Source organism: Spermophilus citellus, assembly GCF_964194105.1.
Source record: "Spermophilus citellus genome assembly, chromosome: 3".
NCBI lineage: Eukaryota > Metazoa > Chordata > Mammalia > Rodentia > Sciuridae > Spermophilus > Spermophilus citellus.
Genome location: NC_138184.1, coordinates 135932079 through 135958974, shown reverse-complemented (window position 1 = coordinate 135958974; position 26896 = coordinate 135932079). Strand labels below are relative to the sequence as shown.

General features: G+C 40.2%; 1 protein-coding gene across 4 annotated transcripts in view; it reads right to left on the bottom strand.

Annotated features, from left to right (window-relative positions):
- Positions 1 to 566: 566 nt before the first annotated feature.
- Positions 567 to 26896, bottom strand: part of ELMO1 (engulfment and cell motility 1) — a 562967-nt gene continuing 536637 nt past the window's right edge. For all 4 annotated transcript variants that reach the window (XM_081286788.1, XM_081286787.1, XM_081286789.1 and 1 more), the window contains 3 exons: positions 19833 to 19915; positions 8970 to 9047; positions 567 to 3647 (listed from right to left, as the gene is read on the bottom strand). In XM_081286788.1, coding sequence (XP_081142914.1) covers positions 3447 to 3647; positions 8970 to 9047; positions 19833 to 19915 — 362 coding nt within the window. In that variant the 3' untranslated portion in view covers positions 567 to 3446. The remainder of the gene's footprint in view (positions 3648 to 8969; positions 9048 to 19832; positions 19916 to 26896) is intronic.

The following is a 26896-nucleotide window of genomic DNA, read 5'->3' as shown; positions in this document are numbered from 1 at the left end:
TGCCACAAAATGAAGGAATAGAGAACAATGTCAACACACTCTTAGGATCACACCAGTCTATAGAAAGGTAGAAAATGATTTAACAGTCTTGGGTATATTCCCAAAGGAGACAAAATCAGCATGTTAGAGATACCTCCACTCCCATATTTATGGTAGCACCAACCACAATAGCAAGTATATGGAATCAACTTAAAAGTCCATCAACAAGTACAGAAAGTAGTTAAACTATAAATCTAATAGGGAATTGTTGAACTCTGAATTGGGCCTTGGTGAGCAGAAAATAAAAGTAATTTTGACTACTTTAAACTCAGTAACTCAGTGAGGGTTTTTTTTTTCCCTTCTTTTTTCCCCTCCTCTGGAGGTATAGACTAGCATAAATATTCCTCTTACTTTAACACCCTCACCACATTTTCTTGTAAAAATTGTAATTAGCAAAATTCATATAACAATGATTTAAATTAGTATTTCAAGAATTGTATATTATTCATTTAATATTAAGATAAGGATTGGAATAACTGATTTCCATAAATATTTTTATTAAAACTGAAATAAACAACTGATGACATTTAAAAAATCCATCAACAGATGAATAGGTAAAGAAAATATGGTATATATACACAATGAAATACTATACAGCCATGAAAGGATGAAATTCTGTCATTTGCGGCAACATAGATGGAACTGGAGGACTCACGTTAAGTGAAATAAATCAAGCACAGAGAGACAAACACCATATGATCTCACTCGTGCAGAATCTAAAAAAAAGATCTCATTGATGTTGAGAGTACAGGAGTAGTTACCAGAGATTGGGGAGTGTGCAGGAAGGATGGAGAGAGATTGGTCAATGGCTACAATGTTACAATTAGGCTGGAGGAATAAGGTCTAGTGTACTACAGCATAGGTGAATATAGTTAGCAAAAATGCATTGACCATCTCAAGAGAGCTAGAAGAGAGGAATTTTAATGTAATGTGATGATGACCTAAAGAAATGATAAAAGTTTAAGGCGATGGATATTCTAATTACCCTGGAGTGTTACCTAATGTGTATACACTAATTAAAATGTCATATTGTATCTCAAATGTGTAACTATGTGTCCAAAACAAAAAAAGGAAAGAAAAAGCCCTGAAAGTGTTCCTTTTTATTTAATAAATGAAAGTAGGAATACCAGAAGACCAGGGTAGAGGCCAATTCTTTCCAGCCCGAGTCATAGGCTAGATCATTCTCTTAAACTCAAAGTCAGATATCTTGGTTCAGAGAATTCTCTTTTTTCATGGATGGGCTCTTAAATGCTCTAAGTAAAAAATGTTATGACTCTCTTTGTTTTTACCTAATGTTTATTTTATCATGATGCTGGTTAGAACAATATTTTCTGATCCGTAGTCAGACGTGTTATCCATTGTACCACTGGCCCAAACTTAGAACAATGATATTTTCAACACGGAGGACACATATGTCAATAACGGAAGTTTAATGATAAGAACAGTTGTTGACTTGACACAAGGGCGTGAGTGCTTTGATGGGAAGACTGACCCTGTTTGAATGACTAGGAATTACAAGGGACTTTTTCCTGCAATTTATAGAGTGCTCTGGACCATGTCATCTCAACCCCAGGTCAGTGTGTAATTGTACATCCTGATGGCAGTGATGAGCAGTCACCTGGATGCACCCAAAAGCTTGTGCTGTGAGTTCAGTGGCTCGTGCTGCCTATGCCAAGTTCTGCATGCTTGGGTCAGTCCTTTAAGCTCATGGAGTTTATGATCCAGATGATGTTTCTAGTGGAACTAAATTATGACAATATTAGGCTGTGCTCTGACCTATACTTTATTAATTCACAGTTAGATTTTAGTTCTGACTTACTTTCTGTGGGTTTGTATTCTTGTTTACTGCTAAATATATTCCCTAAAAGTTGGGATCTATTTAATTTGATCCATTCTAAAAGTTATAATAGTAAAGGAAAAAAAAATATGGTCAGGAGGCAACAATGTAAAATGGGTAGATCAGATTTTTACACAGCAAGTCTGTTTTTCCAGGTGAGTTAAGATGATCTTCCTAGAAGTAACATCCTTTACGGATGCTCAGCGCCTACAATGGCCTATCAGTGGAAGAGGGTCCTTTAGACCAGTGCTTTCCAAACTAAAAACAAAATGTGCACACAAAGCACCACTCAGAAGGTGTGGGGTGAGGTCCCAGGTTTTGCATTTCTAACAAGCTCCCAGATGATGCCAATGACCAAGGAGACCGAACCCAAGTTACCAAATCAAAACACCAGCTCCCAACTCATCATGATTAATTTTATTCCACAGCATGTTTAAGGGAATGTTATTCTCAGGAGGATGTTTGGGATTAAAATAATTAAAAAAAACCTGGAAAGTACACACATTTATGTATCTCTTCTTTTCATTAAATATATATCTGTTTGGCAAAAAATGTTAGACTCTTTTGTACAAAAACAAAGCGAAAAAAAAAAAAACTTGCAAATTGTAAATACCTGTAATAATTACAACGATGTAAACTTGGATGTCTGACAGCTTGACCATCCCATGGAAAACCTGTGTTGCAGCAGGTTCCCCAGGAGAAGGTGACACAAAACCCTCGGATAGTGACAGCCTGTCATAGAGGCATTTAGGTTTAGTCTATTAGAGATGGAGTGTAACTACTGATTTCATTTGTGCTTTCAGCTAAGAGGCTGGGAGCATGTGTGGAAATGAGGAAGGCAGGTCTGGGCTGGGGCAGGGAGAGGAAGCCCAAGACTAGCTAGCGCAGAGGGCAGCGAGAGGCTGGTCACGGTCACAGTGCAGATGCGGAGTGGGCTTGGGCTCTGTGGACTGTTTGGGAGACCCAGTGCTGGCGAGGCTTACTATGAGAGTGCTGGCGAGGCTTACTATTAGAATACTGGCGCTGCCTTTGGGACCCAAGAGGACAGGGCAAGGCCAAGTCAGGAGACGGGGAGAGAGATCCCAAAGCAGATCCCAACTCAAATGAACCCAGTGACATGAGCTGACCCTCGAGAGAAGGGAAAGGAGAGCATGGCGTCTGTCTTCCCATCAGGTAGCTGTGCCATTTCTTCCAGGCACAGGCCATGGGGTATTCATTCCTTGTGGTCTGGGGCTGCTGGCTTTCCTACTCTAGGAAGGAAGGACTTGCCTGCCGGGGATTAGGATGGAAATGCCCGATGGCTCTCTTGCTAGCAGTGGCTTTTGGCTATTGTCCTACCAAGTGAACTGCAGCAATGGGCAGAGATCTAAAGCAGTGAGTCCAGAAACAGATCCAAGGAGGTGGAAGGGGCCAAAAAATTTTGGGTGAGAGGTGATGCCAAAGAGAGGGTGACCTGCAGCTTCCCTTTACCAAAAGATGATTCCAAAGCACGAGTTATGTTTTCGTTCCTCTCTCCTGTTAGCTAGATTTTCCAGTTTGGGACGGGGGAGTTTGTCTGGGCCCAGCCACTTCAGTTACAGTCATAGACGAAGTCGTAGTTGCTGGGCTCCTTGGGGATGGGTGGAGGTGCGTCAGGGATCTGGATGTTTTCCAGGTCCAGGAGGCGGAGCTTTATTTCCATGCTGAGCAGGGTGTCCAGGTCATTCCGTGTCAGGTCGCTCATCATGTCTTTCCCAAGCAGCGCATTCAGCCCGTCCGTCCAGATACAGTACTGGCAGGGAAAGGAGGCAATGGTGATCACTACTGCTGGTAATTAAAAGAGCAGTGCAAACAGCTAACACCTAGGGAATACTCAACATTGCTAGGCCCTGCCCTAAGAGCTTTCTGCTACTGCCATTTAATATTTGCTGCTGCCTCTCTACAAATTGGACATTTCTGTTGTCATCTCTATTTTATAAGTTAGAGAGCCGAGGCGGAGAAATTAAGTAAAAGGGTAGTAAGTGGAGTGGGTGGAATTGGAAATCAGGCAACCTGCCTTCAGAGTCTTTGCTCTTCCATGTAGAAATGTCTCCCTAGGGAGCAGCAGAGGGTCTGAGTTCTCCACAGTTGTGCAGCACAGTATTGCTAATAACATACCAGTGCATGCCTGGCTTTAAGGGATGGTGGGATATATATTCCAACACTCCTGGACTTGGCATCATGCCAAGCTTGCTTCTTTCTTGACTCCAATCATTGTTCCTAGTCTACTAGCTAATGTCTGCCTGACCTGATTCCTAGCATGCACAATGCCAGCTCCATTCCACTCTACAAAGATGTTCTAACCTGTGTTTCTTAGTGAAAGGGTAAGGAAACAGCTTTTGGCTGCCCAATGTCTGATGGCCGAAATGGCTAAAATGATTGAGTGATCTCAATGGGAGATGGGAAAGAGGACCATGATACTTGGAGAAGGAGTCAACTTCTGTTGCCAGCACCTCAGAAAATTGCCTGTATTTGGATGCTGTGCTTCCCTACCAGGTAGGTTGTCCCTGGTCCTACACAGGGCTCTATAATAGCATTTGCTCTGCTTCCTGCTTCACTGGTCTTTCTTCTAGCATACACTCTAGATTCAGTTCTTTCCACACTTTATTGGGTCAAGTTGCAATTTCAAATCCTGCTTAAGTCTATCCTTGGATTGTGGCTACCTGGGCCACAGAATATACAAGAATTATAGCCCAGAATATTCAAGCATATCTCAACATAGCATTAAAAGACTGGTGGCATTATATAAGTCTTAAGTCACTGTGATGGGATGGAAATCTGCCATGATACACGCCAATGGCATCATTTTTGGGGGCTGAAGTGCACCCCCTGTTTGAGGAGTGCCGCTGTGAACTGTTGGACTTTGGTTCTGCCTTGGCTATGTGATCTCAGCCAAAGCATTTAACCCATCTAAACATAGGTTTAGTGCTAAGGGATTTCTGGAAGCATTAGTGTCCTCATGAATACCTCAGCCAGATTCTGAACATGTCTAACCATCTGTTTCCTCACAAATAACCTTGATAGAAATAGATACCTAGTTTCTACCCTGGAGATCCTGATTTTTTTTTTTTTTGTTCTTGGATGAGGAAATTTTATCTGTAAAAGCTTCCTAGGTAATTCTGATGAATATCCACATATGGATACCACCGAATACCATGCTCTCAAAGTTCACTACCAGCTCTGACACCACTTTATGGGGAATCCCCCAATCCTGGGGATAACTGCTCCTATACACAACTTTGATAGCCCTGGCCAGACTCCTGGTGAAAATTAACCCAGAGGAACATTTTTTTTTTGAGAAGTGACCTACAAAGAACATTTTATTAAAAATGATGTTGAACAATCAATTAGAAATCCTGTAATACTTGCTTTGAGTTGGAACTATCAGTATCAACTCATGGTATATTTTATCTCAAAAAAATCATAACTTCTAGTTTTGCCCCCCAAAAGACCTAAAGATAATGATCAAATGTTAATAATCATACCTCATGTCCAGATTCTCATAGCTACCATTTCCTATCACAAGTAACCAAGGGTTTAGAGAGAAAAGGCAGGAAAGATGAACCTGGTGTATCTTGTCATAGCAGAATGCATAACATTATCAAAAACACAGGGTCATGTCATTAGTATCCATAAGCCAACTTGATGGTGTACCTACTTGCCCCAGATAGAATAATTTGGATGCTAACATTGGTAATAACTGCAATATATTGACACAGATATGTTTAAACCCTAACTTTAGGGTAATCAAATAGTTGATGAGGCCAGTTTCTCTTTCTATATCCCACTAATAAATGAAGACAGAATGACAGAATTGAGATATCAACATTTGGCAACTCTAGTGGATTCAAAGATCAAGGCAATGATCATCAGTAGCTGCCAACATTCAAAAAAGAAAGACAAGAAGTAGAAAACACTATTGCTACTGCTTAAAAATTGAGCCCAACTTTGGTTAGTCTTCTAAACACCAATTTATAGGCAATATTAGGAAGGAATGAATGTATAAAATGACATTGCAGTCTGTGGAGGGTAGAACAACATCTACCTGTGAAAGATATCCACATCCTATTCCCTGAGCCCTGTGAAAATGTTATGTTATGTGGCACAGGGAATGAAGGTTACCACCAGATGATCTTAAATTAGCAGATTATTGGAAAACTGTATTTTCCACCTGTGTCCAATGTAGTCACATGGGTCCTTAAATTGAGAAAGAGAGGGGAGAGGCAGAGGGACATTTGACTACAGAAGAGGAGGCTGATTTGATGAGAGGGCTCAAGCTGTCACTGCTGCAGATGGATGGAGGCCAAGGAATGCAAGAGGCATTCAGAAGTAGGAATGATAATTTGGATTCTCCCCTGAGCTTCCAGAAAGGAATGCAGCCCGTACCATGTTGATGGTACCTCAGGCACATCTGACTTTCAACCTCCGGAATTCTAATATAATAAATTTGTGTTGTTTAATACTAACAGTCTGTGGTAGTGTATTGCAGTAGCAACAGTAACAAATACACAGAATTATAATCAGCACAATCTTAAACTATTGACCACATTAGAAGAGTAATGACCTGGTATCTTCAATAAGTAACTTGCAAGGAAGAGAGAAGCACATGCACATTATTGTAAAAGCAGGAGAAACAGAGAGGGATCCAAAGATTCAGAGAGACCTAAAACTTGGCAACCAACTGCAGTGTATGCATCTTAGTTAGAGTCTCATTTGAACAAAGTATAAAAGAAACATGCAAGTTAGACAACTCTAGGGGTCTGAGAGTTGACTGTGCATGATGATATAAAAACTACCACAAGAGTAGTTTGGACTGGAAGGAAATACTGGGCTCAATTCTGGCTCTGTCCCCCTAGTGTAGGGGTTAATGGGAAAGGGTTTCAGGAGAAAGACTACCAGGGTTCAAACCCTAGCTCTATTACTATTTGAGTGATCTCGAGAACTGTTTCTTTTTTAAATTTGTTTTTTAGTTGTAGATGAACACAATACCTTTATGTTATTTATTTATTTGTTTGTTTGTTTATTTATTTTAATGTGGTGCTGAAGAGTGAACTTGGTGTCTCTCATGTGCTAGGCAAGTGCTCTGTCACTGAGCTACAACCCCAACTCAAGTTTCTTAACCTCTGTATGCCTCATTTAACTTTTTTACAAAATAGGGATACTATTAGTTTGTTTCTCGTAGAGTTACATAAGGATTGAGGTGATCCACACATAAAATTATATATCTATACATTTATATCAGTATTTATAATATGTAATAGGGACTGTCACAGAATGAATGAGGCTAGTTATAATTACTATTATCCTTTCTGTTGTTGAGGTCTTCAGTTTGGGAAACCTTTCTCCCCTCATTTGATAAATAATATGTGTAATAGAACTTTCCATTTTATGGAGTGATTGTGAAAATAAGATGAGGTAATCAACATGCAAGTGTTTTGAAGAAGCTATAAGCATTCATAAGCATATGCTATCTCTGTCCTCGTTGTCTCTATAAGAAGTGACAGGAATAAAAATCTAGCAGTCCTAGAGCATATATTCTTATCTGAAATTAATGTACCTACACAGGGGAAAACAGCCTTGCATTGATTTAAATTACAGCTGACGTTCTACTATTCTGAGTAGCTTTCTATAACGTTCTATACATTTTGAATATGGTGGCCTGTGTATAACCACTCTTTTTACTTAAAAACAGAAGTAGTAGGACACAGTGTCTATTTTCAGAAAGATGAAGACAACGTCTTACCCTTCTGCAAACTAAATGTCAAGTGACACAGAATTATATTTAAGCACCATTCTAAATGCAGGATTTGTGTCTAATCTTTCCTCTTTCTTTGGGATGTACTATTTTATTCACGAGCTTCAAACCAGTGAAAACCAGATACTAAAGACCTTCTAAATGAGCTACATCTCCTAGGGGAAATGAGGAACAAAAGTCAGATTTCACTTAAATGTTCCCTTCCCTTTCTAAAACCTGTTTATGCAATGACATGCAAAACAAAAACTTGAATGGTATCGTCTAAAAATAAAATTTTCAAGCATGATGTTGGGTTCCAGTTTACAAGAGAAAAAGTTAAATCAACCATAACTGCTACTTTGTCTTACAAATGCATTTTCCTAGATTTATGCTAAACCTTTTAAATATAGCTGACAGTGTGCTTCAAGAAGAGAAACAAATTATACATATAACAAGATGTCAAAAAGGAATAAAAGCATCTTGGAAATAAAATTCCAACAGCAGAGACAGCCCTAACCCTCTTAAAATAGCTTAAAGAAACTTGGAGAGAACCTACTTCATCAGATGTTTTAAAGAATAGAGACTAGTTTATCTTGGGAAAATCCAGACCAAAAACCTAAACATTCAATGAAAACCAAAGCTCTAGCCAGGGCTGCTTCTTCCTCTGGATTCACAATTATGCCTTTGCTGAGTATGAAGCATTTGTACATCCATTTTCTTTACCATTATGCTATAATTTGGACCTTAAATGTCCCCTTAAGTCTCATTTGTTAAAGGTTTGGTACCAGCCTGTGGTACTATTGGAAAGTGGTAGAACCTTTAAGAAATGGAGCCTAGTTGAAGGCAGTTAGGCCATTGAGAGTTGCCTTCAAAAGGATATTGGGACTCTGGACCCTTCCTTTTCTCTTGCTTACTTCCCAGTCACCATGAAGTAAGGAGCTTTCTCTTTCATAAGCTTCCTGCCTTTATGTTCTGCTTTACCAGATGATTAAAAATCATAATAGATTCAACCAACCACAGCCTAAAACCTCTTGAACTTTGAGCCAAGATAAACCTTTCCTGCTTGTTAAGTTGATTATCTCAAGTATTTTGTCACAGTAATGGAAAGATGACTAACACACATGAAATATCAATCAAACTACTAAGAAGTTGGACCTGTTATAACTGGCAATTTTTAAAGAGGTTTCTAGTCTACCTCAAGATAATAAGATTCCCTTTTGTTTATGATTATTTCGGGCAGACTTCAAAATATTTTTCTTCCTTTCCAGTATTTTTCCTTGTGCTGTTTTTCTAGAAACAATATAACATTCTGTAATAAATTAACCCCACTGAGACTCTTACCTCATGCTTGTCAGGAGCAATGAAGTTCAGTTGGCAGTTTGAGTCATACAAGATGGAGAAAGCAAGTTCAAGCACCTCCTACAAGAGATCCAAGAAAACACTACATTAAAGAAGATTGGCATTTTCTTTTTACAGTTATAAATGGCTGCAGCTTGAATATGGAGTAGGGCTTGCTGCCTGTTTGGACAAGAGAAGCAGCAACGAAGATAGCAGGAAGAGGGGGCATGCTTTTCAAGGTTTGCAGCATGAATCCTTCTCTCCATTCAGGAGAGATCTGTGGGAATCACCTGATCTCTCATAACAGCCATGTAGTAAGTGATGTCACTACCCTTATATGGGGCAGAGTTGAGAGAGGTTAAGGCCACATGGCTCCAAAGCTGTTCTCTTCTTCTTTCTGCAGTATCTCCCTCCCAGGGAGACATAGCAAACACTAAACTCTCCCACAAGCAGCAGCATGAAGGGCTACCCTACCTTCTATCACCCCCAAACAGACAGAGGTCCATAAAGGTCTGACCTCCCCAAAACATAGAGGCTATCTCCAAGGCAACGAGGCTTCTGGGTGAACCCAAATCTCAATGGCTGTCCTTTGCCCTTTGCACTACTGTGGAGCAAATGCATACACAGATTTTATTCACTAGAGGCTGCAGGATATTAAGGAGAAGCATAGGTTCAAGTGACAGACCTGGACTCATTCACTGTGGAGTGCAGACTGCGGGCCAGGCCCAGAGTTCCAAGAACCAAAGGACACTTTCATTTCACTGCAGCTAAATGACTTTGGCCAAGGTACTGAGTGTCATGTCTAAAATGTAAGTTAAAAACCACTTTTCTAGGCATGTAATCTACCAATATCAAGCACCATCATCATCCTGCTGGCCTGAGCAGTCAGCAGGGTGGAATCTCTGGAAAATGAGAGTCCTCAGTACATCCCAACACCCCGTGGCTCCAAATCTGGAGGAGAAGGGTCAAGTGTATCCATACCCCTTCTCTCCTGTGGTGATCTGGGAACTGCACTGCTCAGTAACTGCTCCAGGGAACATTCTCTCTTAGGGAGCCAGACTTCTCCATTTTATTCTCCACCTCCGTACGCGTCAGAGGATTTGCCTTTGGTGAGTGACCCCTGGCGCCAATGCCCCAGAGAAAAGGTGGAAGGCAACCAAAGTCAATGCCTCCAGATTTCAGAAGAATTAAAGAATTTTTCCAAAATAAACTCTGAAGACCTACTGTGAGCTGGATCCTCTCTCAAGAGAGTCCACCAAGAAGTTCTTTCCGGTTCTCGTGGAGTTCCTGTGTGCCATGGCTCACCTCCAGCTGTTCCCTCATCGAGAGGAAACAGCATTAGTTCTGAGGCCAGACCTTTCAGAATCTCACACTCGAATGGCTTCCCTCACTCCACCAGAAATCGAAGGAAAGAAGGATGTTGTGGCCTGGAAGCTATTCTGAAAAAACACTCCTCCATTTTTTTTTTTGTTGTTGTTGTTCTTTTTATTCCTTAGAATTCCATGAAGGTCTCTGCCCAGTGAAGATGACATGTAAAGGAGCTCACCCAAACCAATAACAAACAAATCCCATTTTCCATTAAGTTCGGCACTTGTTTCCATAACCATATCTCACAGGTCTTTTAATTTACAATTAAATCATCATAGCTTTACTAGTAGTAGCATCAATTGATATTATCCTTAAAAAAAAAAGCAATAAACATCAAGAACCAAAAATCCCCCTTCTGAGGTCATTCCAGAAAGAATATTCAAAAGCAAGCAAAAGTTACATACTACTATCTGTAAGAAAATTATGACAAAGTAACTCTCTCTCCCTTCTTTGGGTACTAAGGAAATCACAAATTAGCAACTGAAAGAAATATATATGGTCAGTCATTCAGTAAGATAATTATGAACACCTGATATTAAGTGAAAAAGCAGGAGAAATGAACACTATGCACACACAGATCATAATTATGAACAACTGTAGATAGAATACTAGAGACCAGTATGTGAAATGAAAATTGCGTTAAGGTGCTGGGATTATAAATCTTTTCTCTTCAAAATATTTTTTTTCCAATAAAACCTTGAACTCTAATCTCAAAAATTCACAAAAATTATTGTTGGGTAAGGAATGTTGTGTAAGCAACTATTCCTTTACTCATCAGGGAGTCATTCATTAGAAAAACTCTGACTCATTCTTAAGAGAAGGGAGAAGATGGGCTTTGCTTTTGAACAACCAGTCTGGATATCACAACAGCACGAGAGGACTTTTCATGGTAAACAGGACAAGGCAAAACTCATCAAAATCTTTCTGGCTGAGCCCGGATGACAACTGCCACTTTGCTCAGGGAAATCGCATGGCCAATCACCCCTGGTGGCAGCAGCTGGTTTGAACATCACCATGGCTGGCCGGGACTGTGAGTTCCTGACAAGGTGCTGAAGTCTCCTGAGACCAGGGTACTGGCAAGGTCAGCGCTGTGACCCTGTAACACTTTCTCCTCTCCAGAGGGATGGAGAAGGAAGAGAAATAAAGGGGTGTGCTGACTTTGGGCTTTGCCCTTGTATGCCTTACTTAGGACGTAAATGATCAGAGCTGTCCTGACCTAGATTGCTGATAAACACAGGCAGGAAATGGGAAATTCGTGAGAATGTCAATCCCCACTTTAATTTCACTGAGGCTTCCTGGGAGGGTGGGAGGAATTAATTCTCTGAACCACAGGCCTGTGTGAAAGGGTGCTATCACTTATAATGGGTTTTATTGACGTCTTCAGCTTGCTGTCATTGAATCATTGGTGGAGGTCAGCTCTGCAGCACTTGGAGCAGGGAGGCTGCCGAGCTGGGAGCGATGGCGCCTCTCAGGCCAACACTCTGGAAGATGCCACCTGTCCAAACTGCCTGGGAGGGAGAAAGGCGCCAGGTGGTGGCTGAGTAGGCTGTCACAAAACTGGGGCAGTGTCCCCCTCAGGGGCTTCCAGACACAGACCACAACAATCACACAGACATCTAACGCTCTGGGGCTTTGCTGCTCACTTTCGAAGGCCTTCATTCCCTCTGGATTGAATTCAGTGAAAAATCACACCCAGGAGCAGCTCATCTCCTCCCGTTTTGCTGACGCACACCTGCCAGCCTGCCATGTGGAGGAAGGTTCTGGATGGGCTGAGTTCTAGGGAAGCGGGGGATCATCCCTCTATATCCTCAGGTCCCTCTATATTGTCAGGTCTCTGACTTTGTACTCAATCCTCTGGCCCTGGGATCAGTGACAAGGCACACTGGGTCAGGGATGTTCAGAGAAACAGCACCTTGGTGCAGAAAGTGTATGAATGCATTTTCTTCCATGAGTCAAAAGATAGACTGGCAATACAAGAACAGAATCTTACACAACATATTTTCAGTGCACAGCACTGGTTCAGGTTTTAGGGCAACTTAACGTATCTGGACATTTTACCCAGCATCCCCTTAAATACGTTGGTTCTCCATCTATCCAGATCATCTGGAGGACAAAGTATGCTGATGAAAGACACAGGATGGGATTTGGCTATGCGTGGGTGTTAAATAGGGCCCCAGAAATAATAGTAGATTTGATAGCTACAGTGCATTGCTGCTCATCTATATATCTGTGGACCTGAGTTTCTGTTTTAAAAGGCAAACAAATTTGCTCATTCGGATAGTGCACAGTAGAAAAGGATGCTTTTTTTCAGGCACCTATACCTTCTAGGCTTCAATCCATCTTAATAGCATTAACTACTGGTTCTCCAACCCATTTTCTTCTCCCTGTCCCCGGGTATCCTAGGCTCCCAATTCACTGGTTCCCAATCAGAGAATGCTCTTTCACACATGGAGAGGCCCCTGGGCCTTTTGACACGCTGTGTCCTCCTCCTGGAAAGTCTCACCCTCATTTCTCCACCTGGCCAATTCCTTTTCAAAACCCAGCTCAAGTGCCGTTTCCTCCATGAACTGTTCTCAACTCTACTACTCTGTTTAAATTATTTTTTTTGGCGTAGATGATGAATTGTAATTGTACATTTATAAATAAATCATATCAATGGATAGCTAGGCCCAGGGCTAGGTAATATTTATTTACCTTTGGATTCCTGGTACCTAGCACAAAGAAGATGCTGGATGGATAAGGAGTGCAATAAATCTGAATAAAAGTCTTTTTAATTAAGACCAGGGTTTCAAGCTGACTCTAAGACATCACCTTCTAGGAGAATCTGTTTCTTATTTAAGATTTAAGAATTGCAGTATAAAAGCAAAAGCTGGATTCTGGAATGTTGGAAGATGCTAGCTTCACTGATAACCAGTATTCTCCTATCTGAATCAGGATCCAGTGAGATCCGCCCTCTGATGATTACATGGTGACGGTCTAAGCTCCAAATCCAGTGAGACAGCACTGCATGTCCAAGTTAAGCCACACAACAAGAAGTCAACTTATTCTATAAATTATGGAGTTTGAATTTAGAATCCTTAATCCTTAAAAATCGAAAGTCTTACAATTGAATTTCCACCCACCCATGACAATTCCTTTCAAATCTCGGTCAGAAATTTTCCACTCTCTGTGAAGAACCTGGCATTTGTTTCCACAGAGATTTGCCTGTTGCACAGAGCTTTGTTAGACTCTTAGATTCTAAGCTCCTGGAGGCTGGGCTATGTCTCCCCCATTGGCCACCCCATACCCAGTACCCATCAGATCTCAGGCACCTCAATGCTGAATGACTAAATGTGTGAATAAATGCCTCTACTATGGAGGGCCAGTTCTCTTCATCTCTCTATAACAGTGCCAGAGACATTAGCAAACGTTGAATAGGTGAGAGGATGCTAGTCACTAATATTTTTCTATTAACAAAATGTCTTTTGTGGATTCTAGTAGATGAGTTTGCCTTGCTCAGCAGCATTTCAGCCAACCAAGTCCCGCGGCACAAAATGTGAGAAGCTATGGAGTTTCTAGAGATTCTGTGGGAAGGGTCAGCAGCAAGACTGGGTTGTTGCCCATCCTATACTTAAAGATCTCCTATGGACAGATTTTGGCTAATTCTCCTTTGAAGCTGCAAGTGTCCCCTCTCTTACTCAGAAGTCCCAAAGGTAGGGAGGAAGGGGCCTCCGAGTTCCTAGAAGAAAGGGTATGGGTGTGGGGAGTTGAGGAAGAACTGTGGATTTCCTTTCTACCTTTTGACATTTTGCCTAAAGAAGTAGGTATATGAACCAAATGTTATAGGACAAGTAATTTTCATGAATATGCAAATGAAAATCCAGACTGATGGAGATACTGCTGTCCTCACTCCTCAAGTCAGATTGAAAGAGGGTGGTGGGTGGCCAAAACATCAGGGCCACTGAGTTCAAGAAAGCAGCTTCCTGGGCTGGGGATGTGGCTCAAGCGGTAGCGCGCTCGACTGGCATGCGTGCAGCCCTGGTTCGATCCTCAGCACCACATACCAACAAAGATGTTGTGTCCGCCAAGAACTAAAAACTAAATATTAAGAAAAAAAAATTCTCTCTCTCTCTCTCTCTCTCTCTCTCTCTCTCTCTCTCTCTCTCTCCCTTCTCTCACTCTCTCTTTAAAAAAAAAATTAAAAAAAAAAGAAAGCAGCTTCCTGATTTGCAGTCTTGTTTATGTGTTTAATAAAGTGTACCCCATCCATCCACCCACCACCCACCAACCCATCCACCCATCTATCCATTCATCCTTCCATTTATTATGAGTGCCATGACAATAATAATTTTAAAAGTATAGAAAACATCGTTGACTATGTTAATCCTATAAGGGAAGAGGAATGAAAAGTAAGAAGGCCAAATCTACACATATATATTATGTTCAAATGTGATCATCCTCTCCACACCTGTTTTGATCTTGGCAACTTGTGTCTTTTGTTGTTAGGCTGGAAGAGAATCAATTTTATTCATATTTTCAAAGACCCAACTTTTGCTTTGTTGATTTTTCTCTACTATTTTCCTGTTTTCAGTTTCATTGGTTTCTACTCTAATTTTTATTCTTTCTTTTCTTTTGCTTGTTTTAGGCTTAAATTACTCCTCTTTCTCTAGTGACCTAAGGTAGAAACCTTAATGATTTGAGATTGTTATTTTTTTCTCACATATTCATCTAATGTTATGAATTTCTCCATAAGCACCATTTTTTTTTACTGCATCCCACACGTTTCAATAAGTTTTATTTTTATTTTATTTGGTTTAAAACATGTTGATATTTTTCTTGAAACTTCCTCTTCAAACTATGGGTTATTTAGAAGTCAACTGTCAGATTGCCAAATATTTGGGGGATTTTTAAAATTTATCTTTTTGCTATTGATTTTTAGTTTGTGTTTTGAAAATATACATTGTTATTTTTTTAAGTTTAAAATATATTTTATGGTCTAGAATGTGGTCTATCTTGGCAAATGTTTCCTGTGAGCTTGAGAAGAATGTATAGTCTTTTGTTTCTTTGGTGGATTATTTTATTAATGTCAATTAGATCAGGTTGATTAATTGTGCTGTTCAAGTCATCAATATACTTTTTGATTTTCTGCCTGCTTGATCTATCGATTACTGACGATGGAATGTTGAAATCTCCAATATAATAATGGATTTGTCTATTTCTCCTTTTAATGCTATCAGTTCATGACTCTTACTACGAAAATTTCTTGTTAAATTCATATATGTGCAAGACTGTTATGTCTTCTTGGAGAATTGACTCCTCGATACTTTTCTTTTTTCTCAAGTTTGCTCTGCCTGAAATTAATATAGCTACTCCAGTTTTCTCTAGATTAGTGTTAACATGGTATGTCTATCCCTATCTAGTACTTTTAACCTATCTTAGTCTTATATGGCAAGGGGTTTCTGGTAGACAGCAGACAGTTAGGTCTTGCTTTTTTAAAAAAAATGACAATATCTTTTGATTAATGTAGTAGACCACTTATTTTTAAAAGGATCATTGATATAGCTAGATTAATGTGGATGTGTTGGTAACTTTTTTCTATTTGTTGATTTTGTTCTTTGTTTCTTCTTTTTTGCCTTCTCCTTTTTAATTACTGTCATTCATTTCACTTATCCATATGCTGTAATCATCAATGCATGCTTACTATTATAACCTTAAACATGGGTAGTTATCTTTTCCATGTGTTAACGATAAAAACTAATATTTTTATTTTACCTTTTATTTATTCTTTCTCTGATACTCTGTCCTTTCAAATGTAGATTCAAGTTTCTCATCCTTATAATTTTCCTTCTGATTGAACCAATTCTTCTAACATTTCTTGCAGAGTAGGTCTGCTTGACAATCAATTCTTGTCACCAAGTTTATCTCAGTTTTTGTTTATTTGAAAAAAAACTTATTTCCCCTTCTTATATGTGAGTAACATCACTGGATTTAGTATTCTAGGTAAGTGGGCTTTTTTCTTTCAACCATCTGCTCCAATCTACTCTCCTTGCTTGCAAGTTTCTTATGAGAAGAAACTAATTCTTATCTCTAATTCCTATCTTTGTCTTTGAAGAGTAAGGTGTTTCTCTCCCTATAGCTTCTTCCAAATTTTTCTCTCTGCCTTTGGTTTTCTATAGCTTGAAAATGATATGTTTAAGTGTGGGTTTTTTTGGTGTATTTATCCCCGCTGGTGTCCTCTAAATTTTCTGGATTTGTGGTTTGATGTCTGTCATTGTTTTGGAAATTTCTTAACCATTATCACTTCAATAGTTTTTCCATTCCAATCTCTTTCTTCTCCTTTATTCTTGGAATTATACGTATGTTATGCCTTTTGCAAATGTCTCATGGTTCTTTGACATTTTGTTGTGATTTTTTCTTTTCTCTTTGCAGTTCAATTTAGGAAGTTTCTACCAACTCAATTCATCTTCAAGCTCACCGAGTCTTCCCTCAACCATGTTAAGACTACTCATGAGCCCACTGAAAGCATCCTTCATTTTCATTACAATGTTTTTAACTGATAGACTTTCCTTTGGACTCATAAAGTTTCCGTCTCTGTGCTTACATGATCTCTCTGTTCTCGCACATGATCTACTTTTCTCCATTAGAGCCTGTAACATTTTATTTTAAATTCCCCACCCAACAATTTAATATTTATGTCATACTGGAGTCTGGTTTTTATCATTGCTTTGTTCTTCAGACTTCTTTTTCTTTTTCTTTATTGGCATGCCTCTAATTTTTTGTTAAAATGTAGACATGTTCTATCAAGTAATAGGAAGTAAGATATTTAGGCCCTTAGAGCGATAGCCTATGCTAAATTGGCAAGGAACTGGGTTATGTTTACATTTGTTATAGATATTAAGTGCCAGAGGCTCTGAAGTCTTCTTGTGTCGTTGTTTTTGTGTCCTTTACTGTCTCTGGTTTCCCTAAGTAACTCTCTTCAGAGAGGCAGTATCTTGCAGATCTTTCATCTACAATCCACGGTTATTACTTTGGAGTCTGAGGATGTGGCAGTGGGGTACAGGGAAGATATATAGCATTCTATAATCTTCCAATTAAATCTCAATCTTTTAGGGGCTCTTTGTCTTGGCGATGTCAGTTTTCCAATAGTATAGCTTCTCTAGTAGTATACCTTTATTCCTCCTGTCCCTTCCCCTTTTCCCTGGCTATAAAATTCCCAATTAATTTCTTTTAGACCCTGATTGCTGTTTGACTATGTCTCTTATCACCTCCAACCCCACAGTTGAGATAGGGATGCTAAAAGGGGTTGAAATCAGATAAATTCCTTGCCCCTAATTGGAAAAGGGCCTGGAGAATTAGGACTTTTTAATGAAAAGGGCTCTGGAATATTTCATAACTATTCTTTCCCATCCCTGACTATGAGGGATTTTTCTCAAAGAGAGAACCTCCTGAGGTTTCTGAAATCCATGGAAGTATACCCCACTTGCCAATGGAACCTCTAGGAGTTTCTTTCTCTCAACATGAGTCTATACTCAGCCTGAAGAAATTCATCTAAAGTTTCACAAGTGTTCCTACTGTTTAGGAACAGAAATCCAGTGGATTCTGCTCCAGGTAAACAGATCTGGGTTGTATCTCTCTTGATGACCCTGAGTCTACATTTCAGGGTGATGATTTGCCTGCATCTTCAACTCTCTGAAAGGTTCAAGAAAAGTTGTTAATTTCTAGTTTGCTCAACTGTTTTTGTTGTTGTTGTTGATGTTGTTTGTTTGTTTGTTTGTTTGTTTTACTATAAGGATGGGAGTGACAGTTTTCAAGTTCTTTACATGTTGGGGATGAAGCAGGAAGTCTCTCTGATCTATTTTACTTAATTCCTTCTGTATCTCTTCAGCATGCTTGAGTCCTGGCAGGCTGTCCCATGGCCAGGTAGGGCCTTCTCTGGGTTAGACTCCCATTGCTATAAATTTCCTCTAGTTTTCTGCTAGGCTTTAAACATTGTATAACCAGGGCTCCTTAGCTGGAACTGAGCAGGGACAGTGCTCTCTGAGATTGCGGAGGGAACACTGATGTGCACAACATATGGTAAACCCTACTGGTGTTACAGGAAGGCAGTGCCACAGGAGGCAAATCAGGAAAGCGGGGACCTTGCTGCTATAGTTAAGGATGCTCTTTGGAATCTGAAGAGCTGCACAATCCCTGTTGTCCCACATCATGGCAAAGAGAGACATGGGAATCGCTATAGGTACTGTATAACTGGTGATCTACAGACCCTGGCCTCTGAGACATGCACTTACATCATTATTCTTGTATTTTAAGGACATTATATGACAGTGTTCTAATGGGCTTTCCAAAGGAGGAATACACATGGACTTGGGTTACACACATAACTTAAGAAAGAAGCAAACATCTTGTGATCAGCTTCCCTGGCTGCATCTGCATCCTTCTATTAAACTGAATGATAATTTAATTGTAGTTTTGTTTTTCCTTAAGTATAAATAGAGTCATCTCACAAAGACCTAGATTCCTCTTTATCTGACAACATTTGAAATTACAGACCAGGGACTATTTATTTTAATTCTGATTAATAAGGATATATGTGATATTGTTTTCCTTTTAGATACTGATGCTGGAAATAAAGAAGCAACCTATTGATCCATGTGACACTTTTGGCGCCAAAGTGTCTAGAGCAGCCAGAAAAATCTAGATATGTTTGTTCACTGATGATATATATATATATCACAAGATACCAAGAAGTATAAGAAAAGGATTGGCTCCTCGATGGCCCCTCTGAAGGCAAATCCCTCCAAACTGGGGACAAAGAAAATTATTCCATCTTTCCAAATACTGCCCCCTGCTGTACCCTCTGTAATGAAATAAGGACTATCTATCATGGTGGCAGCTGGTTGGTAGACTAGGAGAGGTGGTGAGAAATGTGCAATGGGAAAGAGGCTGAAACAATATAACAAGCTGGGAGATTTTCCTCCTTTCATCTGGGTTTGAGATTTTTCACAGACTATTTTTTTCCACAATGCTGAATGATACCAGGTCCCTATAGTTTTCTGCAATTTTTTGAGTCATCTGGTATCTGCCTTTTCCAGGCCCCATTGACCCCCACCCCTTCAGCAAGGTTGCTGTGGTGCCAAGTCGGGAAGGGAGAATGAACACAAACAAAAGTTTAAGAGAAGCCCCAGAATGGACAGGGATGTGTAGAGGAGGTTGGAGATGCCAGATAAGAAGAACCAGGGCAATTCCCAGGGTTGGAAGTAGATGGGAAGTGAGAGAATGGTAGAGATAGTGGGCATTAAAAAAAGTGCTGAGGGAGAGAAGGAGTAAGGGTGAGAAGTACAAAATGAATCAGGAAAGGAAAAAGGAATGTGACCCTACATAATACACACACACACACACACACACACACACACACACACACACACTCACACACACAGAGCTATAAAGGAGGGCTGAGACATCACAGTCGCTGACTGTACTGTGCAGATAGAGCTATTTGCAATAATTTGGAAATCATACCTTGTTTTGTTTAAGGGCACCTTTCTCTTTCATGTGAGGACAGTCCTTTCCCGTCACCACAGCTTTGATATCTGCCACCGGCACTGCAATTCATAAAAGAAAATGAAAGTAATGACACCATTGAAAGCGTCAGCATCAATAAAGAAGCAGAACTAAGCATTGAGTCTGCTTCCATATTTGCCGTTCCCAGAAATGACTGCAAAAAAAGAGACAAGAAGAGCGGTGAAAAAAAGAGAAGTCAGGCTGTGTCCCAGGACCAGAAACTAAAACACATTCTTATATTCTGGTAAAAATGCATCTGTGGGGAGAAAGAACTATGTCCACAAAGTCTGGTTCACTAAAACAAAGACACTAAAAAAAAAAAAAACATTCTAGGAGTGTTAAAGCGATGGCATTAGAAGCAGCAATGGATAACAGTGATTGTAAATGCATCAACAGATGAACACTGTCATTACAGAGGGCTTCTGTGTGCCAGGAGCAGTGCCAAGTGCTTTTTCCATGTCAGTATCTCTCTCTACAGCATCTGCATTTATGCAGTTTCCAAGTTTGAGATAAAGAAGGAAAGCGGCCTTATTTCAAAAAACTTACCTGACTCTCAACAGTTCTCAACTCTCACTCCTTGATCTCTCCCTATACCATCTCACTATTTCTTGGGATAATTCCAAAAAGTAGGTAATATTATCCTTACTTTATAGACAATGAAATTAAACTGAAATAAAGGAAACCTTAATCTGATAGGGAATTCTTAAAATAATGCAGTTAGATAAAATGATGTTATCTCATGTCTTAGGAGTTGGAGGAAGATAAGAAAAGATATGAAAACATCTCTGCATTTAAAACTTTTGTTAAAAATCAACTAAGAGAAGATAGTAGGAGGCTGGTTTGAAACTTTAAGGTAAAAATGCAAAGTCATCCCTCCTTCTCCAATCACTAATCCTTCAGTTCCAGGAGGATTGTGAATCTATGGGCACATGCAGACTAGCTTGTCTTTACCAAAGGTGGGAATTTAGGATCTCTGAGTGATCCATTTTTTATGCTGCTTCAAATCAGGAGGAGAATGTGAGATTTCACAGTTAAATATTGTATATTTTTTTTTTCAGAAAATTGGTTGTAAAGTTGATAAATATAAAATTACAGAAAATAAAGAATGTTGAAACAACTGAACAGGAAGGCTTATGTTTTCTGAATAAACTAAAATCAAATCTGTTGACAGCCCTCAAGCTCTCTCTACCATAAGAGCAGTGGGGTTGTAGAAGCCCTTCCAGGATTCTTTGTAGGCTCCTCACCTCTTGGGTTCCTCCATCTTGAAGCCCTGATTCTAGACCCTTTTGGTAGACATTATTTGCTCACTTATACCTGCCTTTCTGCTTCTTTTGGCTATATGAAAGACTACATTTCCCAATAGCCTTTGTACATAGGTGGGTCATGTGACTAGCCTTGGCCAATGAAATGTAAGAGGAAGTGCTTCTTTTCTAGATTGAGCCAGTAAAAAGCCCACATTCTATTCTGTTTCCCCAGGTGCAGAAACTGAAGGAGTACAAGTCTCATTCAGAAGGTGCAACTATGGATGGCAGAGCCAACATTGGCTTGTGTTCCTAGGTGCAAGTTAGATAACATGAGAAACAAACTTTTGTTGGGCTTAAGCCACTGAGATTTTTGGATAGTTTGTTTCTACAGCAAAATGTGGCAGTGCAGTCTGTCCTGAGTATTATAATTCTTTACATTAAGATGCCTTTTCTGTCTCCCTACCTGGACCCCTTTAAATTGGCATCTTGCTGTAGGTTGTCTGTATGGTTCCTGAACCTACCTTTGACTGTAAATTCTGACTTCAGTACTCCTCAAATCCATTTTCATAATAAAAAATCTGTCTTATTGCTCTTAGTAGCTGAGCTTGCTGCCTAATCAATACCCTAAAGAGGGCAGATTCAGACACTTTGGGAAGTTGATTAAAATTTCAATGGGCACAGTGAAGTGAATTTTTAATATGACTAGCACACCAATTCAATAAACCTCAAGCTTCATATGAAGTTTGGATTACAAATACATTGTAGAAAGTCTTTTGTATAATATATTATGTGGCCAGTGAATTATAGAGAGGGTTCACAATCTACAAATAGTAAGTTACCTGTTGGCTTTGAAAACTCATTGTATGGAATGGGACAAGAGGAAGATAGAGGTGAGTTCATCTGTAATGGGAAGAATTCAGGGATGAAGTTACTTCCCCAGTGGGTTTTGTGGAAGTACACTACTTTATCTTTTTAAATATGTATTGTCCCTTGTTAGAGAGATAAACTGCTGTCTCACTCATAGGATTATGAAACTCACAAAAGAAAACCAAATATAAAGTAGCTTTGCATTTTGCATGGTTTTTGCTCTAGATGCACCAGAAGATTAAGCCTAGGAAGGACTGAAAATGCCATACTTGCTAGTCCTAGGTGCAGAAACAGAGGGGTCAAGAGGGGTCAGCCTTATGCTCTTGAATATATGTTCTAAGGAGGTCATAGAGGGATTTTAATGACTTCAAAGCCAAGCCAGTATTTACATTGGAGCAAAATAAAGAGGTGGGGCCCAGAGATAAGAGAACCAGGAGGGCTACTACTGCAAGAAGCACAGCCCTACTCTTATCCTCTGAGACGGGACCTCTTTTATTAGAATTATTCAGTTCAAGTTTGATTGAGACCATCTTGATTCAACACTCCCATTTTATATATGGGAAGACAGAGGTTTTGAGAGAAGAAATCAGTTATACAATGTCACATACCTATTGAAAGACCGAGCTGGGCTTAGTACTCCATGTTCCAGTGTTAAGATGTAATTTATTACTATGTTTTGAAGATGCCAGCACCCCAAATCATACTGAGCATAAGTGTCACTTCTGACATGTTTAGGAAACTCTTTGCTAGTATCTGTGGAAGAAACTTTAATTTGAAACAAAAATATCACTGAAAAAAGTAAATGTGGCCACCATGATGAACAGAATTTCAGTTTTACTACTGGGAACTAAGCAAGGCAAAGCTGTCTCCAGAGAGCAGCTGATAAGTCTTGAGCACTTGCTTGAGTACATAGCTCCATAGCAGAAGCTCCTTTGGGTGGAGACTCAGAGGAGGGGCAGGATGACTTCAGGAGAGTTGACTGTAGATGGTCTCTCCAACCTGTGTAGGCTGGCCAAGCAGTATAGCATGATGGGAAGAGCTGTGCTTTTGGAATCAGGAACCCAGGGTTTGAATTCTAGATCCTTTTACTTTTCTACCACTTTGGGCTTAAGTTCTCAGAGCCTCAACTTCCTCATTTGCAAGGTGAAATTATAACATTATCTATCTTAGGGGTTGCTCTAAGAATTAATTCCTAACACTGGATCCAAGATCACACATGATTTTTAATCTAGTCAGTAAAGAGTATGGGGAAATATTTGGGCCATGATGTTGGATGGCTGCATTTAGATCTTTGCTCTACTATTTACTAATCTTGTGATCTTTAACCAAGGTGCAGAAAAATAAGGATGTAAAATGAGGATGGTAATGTCTACTTCTTTAATGTAGGTCAAAGGAAATTTATGTCAAGCTCTCAGCACAGTGCCCAGCATATTATATGCACTTAACAAAGGTCATTTGCAATTATTCTCATTATCAATAATCAAAGTTCACTCTCTCTGTAGATGGAGGGACCCAAATCCTTTACTGTGCTTCTATGACCCAAATGCACCACTTTGCCTGGCCGTATCAGCACTATCCTCACCTACCATGACAGGCTTAATCTCCTTCTGGGAGGGCATCAGCCTGTGCTTTTCTGCCTGTCCCTTTGATGTGGGAGTGAGGAGTGGTGGCCTAGATTCTTTCAAAAGGAGGCTGCGAGGGGCCCGGGGCATGGCTGGGAAGCAATAGAGCCCTGTGTCTAGTGGGGACGATGACAGCCTATAAATCCCTCCCCACCCCGGGGAGGGGAGGGAAGTAGGATGAGAAGGATATAAGGAAATATGGATTGCAAGGACCGCATTTCCTGGCAAACAAAAAGCATATGAAAAGAGAGATTTCCTAAACCTTTAGGGAAGAAGACAGCCAAGGACAGGCCCTCAATCTTTCCTAGTGCTAGTTGAATTAAGAGGATTCAATTACACTATTGGATTCATCAATATCTCAATATTCAGCCCTGATTAACTCAAAGAGCGGAAGACAATTTTTCCCTCAGTCTTAAGAGAGGGCAATTGTACATGGCAAGAGCAAAGGCACTTAACATTAATTAAAGGAATGTCTCATTTTCCTAGTGGAATAAGTTTTTCTGACTTTTAAGGGCTCCAAGAGAGGAGCTATTTTGCTCCAGGCAGAATGCAGAATTGGAAAGAAATGCAAACCAGGACACTGGTGTGTGTTTTCATAAAGCTAATTTATTCATCAGAAGGAACAGTCTTTTATTCTAAGAGTAGATCCTTCTTACCTACTATTTTGTAACCAAGGGTCCTTTGTTTTGTGAAGAAAACTGTGATTTGTAACTTTTGCTATAATTTTTTTAGTTATATTTTATTTTTTAAATAAAATATGCATGCTTGAAGCAGTAAACTTCAGTTTCCCAGGCCAGGGAAACAGGTGGACACAGATACAATCTCACCCTCCCCACACACACACACCCCACATGCACACTCACTCACAACTTCTCATTATCAATCTATATTGCAATGGATGAAGTGTTTGTGGAGTGGGGTTTTTTTGTGTGCATGGGGGGTGTGGTACCAGGAATTGAACTCAGGGACACTTGGCCAATGAGCTACCTCCCCAGCCCTATTTTGTATTTTATTTAGAGTCAGGGTCTCACTGAGTTGCTTAGCACCTTGGTGTTGCTGGGGTTGGTTTTGAATGCATGATCCTCCTGCCTCTGTCTCCCCAGCCTCTGGGATTACAGGTGTGTACCACTGTGCCAGGCTAAGGAGTGGGCTTTGAAATTTCATATTACTGGATTTCCAAGGCAGCAGAGGAAAGAGAGGGACAAGGAACAAGCATTTTGAAGGCACTGCCAGGAGGGACTGCTGAAACCTCCCAGATCTAGCATCATTCCATGACCACCACCAAAAGCCGTGAGGAGATTTGCAGCTCAGGGCAACCACTCTGGAAAAGTGGCTGTCCCTGCCATCGACACTCCTGGCTGCCAGATAGCCACTTCCATTCTGGGTTCTTGGAGGCGAGGTCTTAAGTAAAGTGGAGAGGGCATCAGCTTGAGTATGAACCCAGGAGGGGGTGTCAGCTTGTGTGTTGTTCACACGCAAGAACCTTCTTAGGAGCGGGGTTGCCCATGTCCTAAGCAACTGGTCAGCTGGAACGGGTGTGCTGTACCTAGCAGCTAGCAAACCTCCAAATCACATGAGTACTCTAGGATTGAGAAGTGGATTTTATCCCTGTAATTATGAGGATATATAACATGTCCTGTGAGTGGGAGAGTCGACTCACTGGACTACAGGGGAAGGAGTGAAATAAACTGATTTTCCCGTCCAGATCACTTTTTCTGTGTTTTGAGCAGGTGAAGAATAGGGCTGGGGAGTCCTCCCAGAGAGCTGCTGGTTACTCTGACCTCTAAGAACCTCGGACTCTTCATCAAACCACAACGATAAGCAATGATTCCAAATTACCGTCCCTGGATGGTCCCTAGTTCACAAGTTTTCACCAGTGAGTTTTCATCAATTTAAGTGGGGGGGAAATGAGGGTACTAGTATGTTTTCATAAAGCTAATTTATCCAGCATAAGGAACTGTCCATTATTCTAAGATTGGGTCCTTTTTGTGTGTGTGTATGATCAAGTATCCTTTCTTTTGTGACAAAAGTTGTGATATGAAACTTTAGTTAGATTTTTTTTTTCAGTTGTTGTCGAACACAATACCTTTATTTTATTTATTTATTTTTTTGTGGTGGTGAGGATCCAACCCAGCGCTTCACACATGCTAGGCAAGCATTCTACCGCTGAGCCACAACCCCAGATTTTAATTTTTAACATTCATTTTTACAAAATTTAAAGTAAGCAATACACTAGCCATTCACTTAAAAAACTGTTACTTATTAGTGAAAGCCAGGTTCAGGGACTCACTGTGTGGAGTATCAGGCAATATCTAGCTCAGCAGTTCCCAAACCTGTGTGGACGTCAGAGTCACCTGGAGGGTCTGTTTAAACAGAGTTTGCCAGACCCTACCCCAGAGTTTCTGATTCAGCAGGTCTGGGGTGTAGGTCTAATAATTTGTATGGCTAAGAAGTTCCCACACCTAGAGAACCACCCTCCTGGACATTTGAACTATGATCATAGTGTCCTCATCTACAGGCAAAAGCCCTGTAGGTATGGTATGCAAAGGCACAGACCCTGGGTAGGTATGCAAAGGCACAGACCACTTAGACTTTGCAGCAGATTTCAGATTTCTTTCTCCCTGCTTTAGGGTGGCAATGACGTGGGCTAGGAAGGGAATTGTCCTCTGGAAGGAAAAGAACTATATTGTCCCATTTTTAAGTTGCCGGAAGACAGAATGTTCCAGGTTATCTGCCTGAGATGTCAGCCCAGAGTCTGAAAGTGTCAGGAAGTTTCTCATTTGTGGTTTATTTTCATCTTTGATGGCCATGAGCTGTAAGGAAAGTATTCCAAATTTGACTTCCATGGGCCCTGGGGCGACAAGAGGAAGGAGTGAAATAGGGTTGGGGTGAGGCTCAAGACTCTGGGAGATGCTTATCTGAACACCACAGGGTTGGTATGACTTCTAGAGGTTATGTAAAATGTCCTAACTGCTCCCTCTTTGCTTTCTCTACCTAAGATATCCTCCAAGGCTGTGCTCCCTTTTTCTCATTTCTCTTCCAAATTAAATCATCACCCTTGTGTATTTTATTGTTTCTGTAATGCCTTGTTTAATTTGCATTTAGCACTGAACTTGCGCTTGGTTTGTTGTAGGGCTAAAAGAATCCTTCCCATAACTCCCTCTTCAAAAGCATGCATATTAAAACAGACAACATACAAAAAAGTGCAAATAAACATAAGTAATATATATCTTGAGGAATATTTAGCAAATAATAGAATTTCATTCATCATAAGTTTTCAAAGTATTTG